General features: G+C 47.8%; 1 protein-coding gene across 1 annotated transcript in view; it reads right to left on the bottom strand.

Moving 5' to 3' along the window:
• The window catches only part of LOC125046984, a 10,751-nt gene extending 8,462 nt beyond the window's left edge, over positions 1-2,289 (bottom strand). Inside the window, exons 1-2 of the mRNA XM_047644990.1 lie at positions 1,841-2,289; positions 1-1,203 (exon numbers count right to left, since the gene is read on the bottom strand). The exon at positions 1-1,203 is cut by the window's left edge and continues 283 nt beyond it. Coding sequence (XP_047500946.1) covers positions 1-1,203; positions 1,841-2,278 — 1,641 coding nt within the window. The 5' untranslated portion in view covers positions 2,279-2,289. The remainder of the gene's footprint in view (positions 1,204-1,840) is intronic.
• Between the last annotated feature and the right edge of the window lie 211 nt (positions 2,290-2,500).

The raw sequence follows: 2,500 nt of genomic DNA, 5'->3' as shown, positions 1-2,500 counted from the left end.
TGGGCCTTCAGTCGGAGCATCAGTTTCTGGTTCTGTTGGAGCTTCTGTTGGGGTATCAGTTTCTGGCTCTGTTGGGCCTTCTGTTGGGGCATCAGTCTCTGGCTCTGTTGGTGCTTCAGTTGGGGCATCAGTTTCTGGTTCTGTTGGGCCTTCTGTTGGGGCATCAGTTTCTGGCTCTGTTGGGCCTTCTGTTGGGGCATCAGTTTCTGGCTCTGTTGGGCCTTCTGTTGGAGCTTCAGTTTCTGGCTCAGTTGGTCCTTCTGTTGGGGCATCAGTTTCTGGTTCTGTTGGAGCTTCAGTTGGGGCATCAGTTTCTGGTTCTGTTGGGCCTTCTGTTGGGGCATCGGTTTCTGGCTCTGTTGGGCCTTCTGTTGGGGCATCAGTTTCTGGCTCTGTTGGGCCTTCTGTTGGGGCATCAGTTTCTGGTTCTGTTGGTGCTTCAGTTGGGGCATCAGTTTCAGGCTCTGTTGGGCCTTCTGTTGGGGCATCAGTTTCTGGCTCTGTTGGGCCTTCTGTTGGGGCATCAGTTTCTGGCTCTGTTGGGCCTTCTGTTGGGGCATCAGTTTCTGGCTCTGTTGGGCCTTCTGTTGGGGCATCAGTTTCTGGTTCTGTTGGGCCTTCTGTTGGAGCTTCAGTTTCTGGTTCTGTTGGAGCTTCTGTTGGGGCATCGGTTTCTGGTTCTGTTGGGCCTTCTGTTGGAGCTTCAGTTTCTGGTTCTGTTGGTGCTTCAGTTGGGGCATCAGTTTCTGGCTCTGTTGGCCCTTCAGTTGGTGCTTCAGTTTCTGGTTCTGTTGGGCCTTCTGTTGGAGCTTCAGTCTCTGGCTCTGTTGGCCCTTCAGTTGGTGCTTCAGTTTCTGGTTCTGTTGGGCCTTCTGTTGGAGCTTCAGTTTCTGGTTCTGTTGGAGCTTCTGTTGGGGCATCAGTTTCTGGTTCTGTTGGGCCTTCTGTTGGAGCTTCAGTTTCTGGTTCTGTTGGTGTTTCAGTTGGGGCATCAGTTTCTGGCTCTGTTGGCCCTTCAGTTGGTGCTTCAGTTTCTGGCTCTGTTGTGGCTTCAGTTGGAGCTTCTGTCCCTGGTGTTGTTGGTTCATCAGTCGGACTCACCGTTGGTTCGCAGTTTATATGAACAACAATCTGGTCCAAAGCGCAGCCAAGAAGATCTTCTCCAGGCACCGTATCATAGCCATTGAAACAAAATACCTCCACCTGTTAAAGAAAGGAGATGCAATTACTATTGATCTGGACACTTAGCATTTTGAACTAATTACTGGCAATATTATAATGTATTGGTATAAGTATTAAGATAATAATTGTGTTAATTGTGTTTTTTTTATTATTATAAAGAAGGATTGCTGGATTGTCAGCCGGATTATATAAAAAGTTCTGTGCCGAAAATTTATGTGTGGGTTGGCCATGTCCCCAAAAAAATAATAGCTTGATTTTTTAATTTGGTTGAGAGCTACATACAAGATGGAGCTAACAATGAATTTCTTTTTATTTATAAATAAATAAAAATTACCACACTGACGGATTTTGAATTTCAGTATCATCACTATGTGTGTGTGGGCGATATAGAGATAGATAAATGTGAATATATTAATATGTGTTTGTGTATATATGTATATTTATGTGTCTGTGTGTGTATGTGTGCGTGCGTGTGTGTATGTGTGTGTGTGTGTGTGTGTGTGTGTGTGTGTGTGTGTGTGTGTGTGTGTGTTTATATGCATGTATACAAATACACATACATATATGTAATAGACAGTTCATAAGCTTATCTATTTACATTTGAGAGGAGGAAGAGAGAGGATCCAGTTTTGGTCGTGTTTGCAAACCCCTAACTCACCGACAGAGGATTCGGAGTGGGCGGTATGTCAGCGGAGACGGTGACCCAGTCCGTGGTGTTCGGGAGCGAATAGTCCCCGAGGTCGAGCAGCGGGAAGCTTTCACCGTCCACAAAGTAGAAGAGCGTCAGGGTATTCGACCCCACGTGCTTCGAGCGCAAGTAGAAGGTCATACTGACGCTGCCTCCTTCGGGCATGGAGATCTGAGGCGAGTGCAGTTCGTCACTGGAGGCCTGGTCCAAGACCGCAAAACCGTCGCGCCAGTCCGCGGGCAGGGACGAGCTCAGACCGTCGCGGTCCGACCAGCGCCAACTCCTCCGCAACGCCGTCCATCCGTCCAAGTCGGCCTCGAAGTCGAACGTGACCTCTGTCGCTCGAGCCGTCGCTGCTGCAGCGGCCACGAGGAGGAGCGCCGAGACTGTGTTGCAGATCCGCGCCATGGCTTGCGTCTGGGCCGCCGCCTTTGCAACCTGCATGTTTTATAGGTACTTATCAATGCGGCGTGCGCGTTGCGATGCGAGTTATCTTCTACCATTACAGTTTTTCTTTTCTAAAAAAAAAAAAGGTTAGATAAACAGATTTATTTAATCACTAGAAAATATATAAGTAAATAATCAGTCAAGCAAAGTGTTGTGAAAACAGCTGTAACGACACAAGTGACA

Source organism: Penaeus chinensis, chromosome 40 (genome assembly GCF_019202785.1).
Source record: "Penaeus chinensis breed Huanghai No. 1 chromosome 40, ASM1920278v2, whole genome shotgun sequence".
Taxonomy (NCBI): domain Eukaryota; kingdom Metazoa; phylum Arthropoda; class Malacostraca; order Decapoda; family Penaeidae; genus Penaeus; species Penaeus chinensis.
The sequence above is the reverse complement of the archived record's forward strand: the minus strand, read 5'-3'. Positions and strand labels throughout refer to the sequence as shown.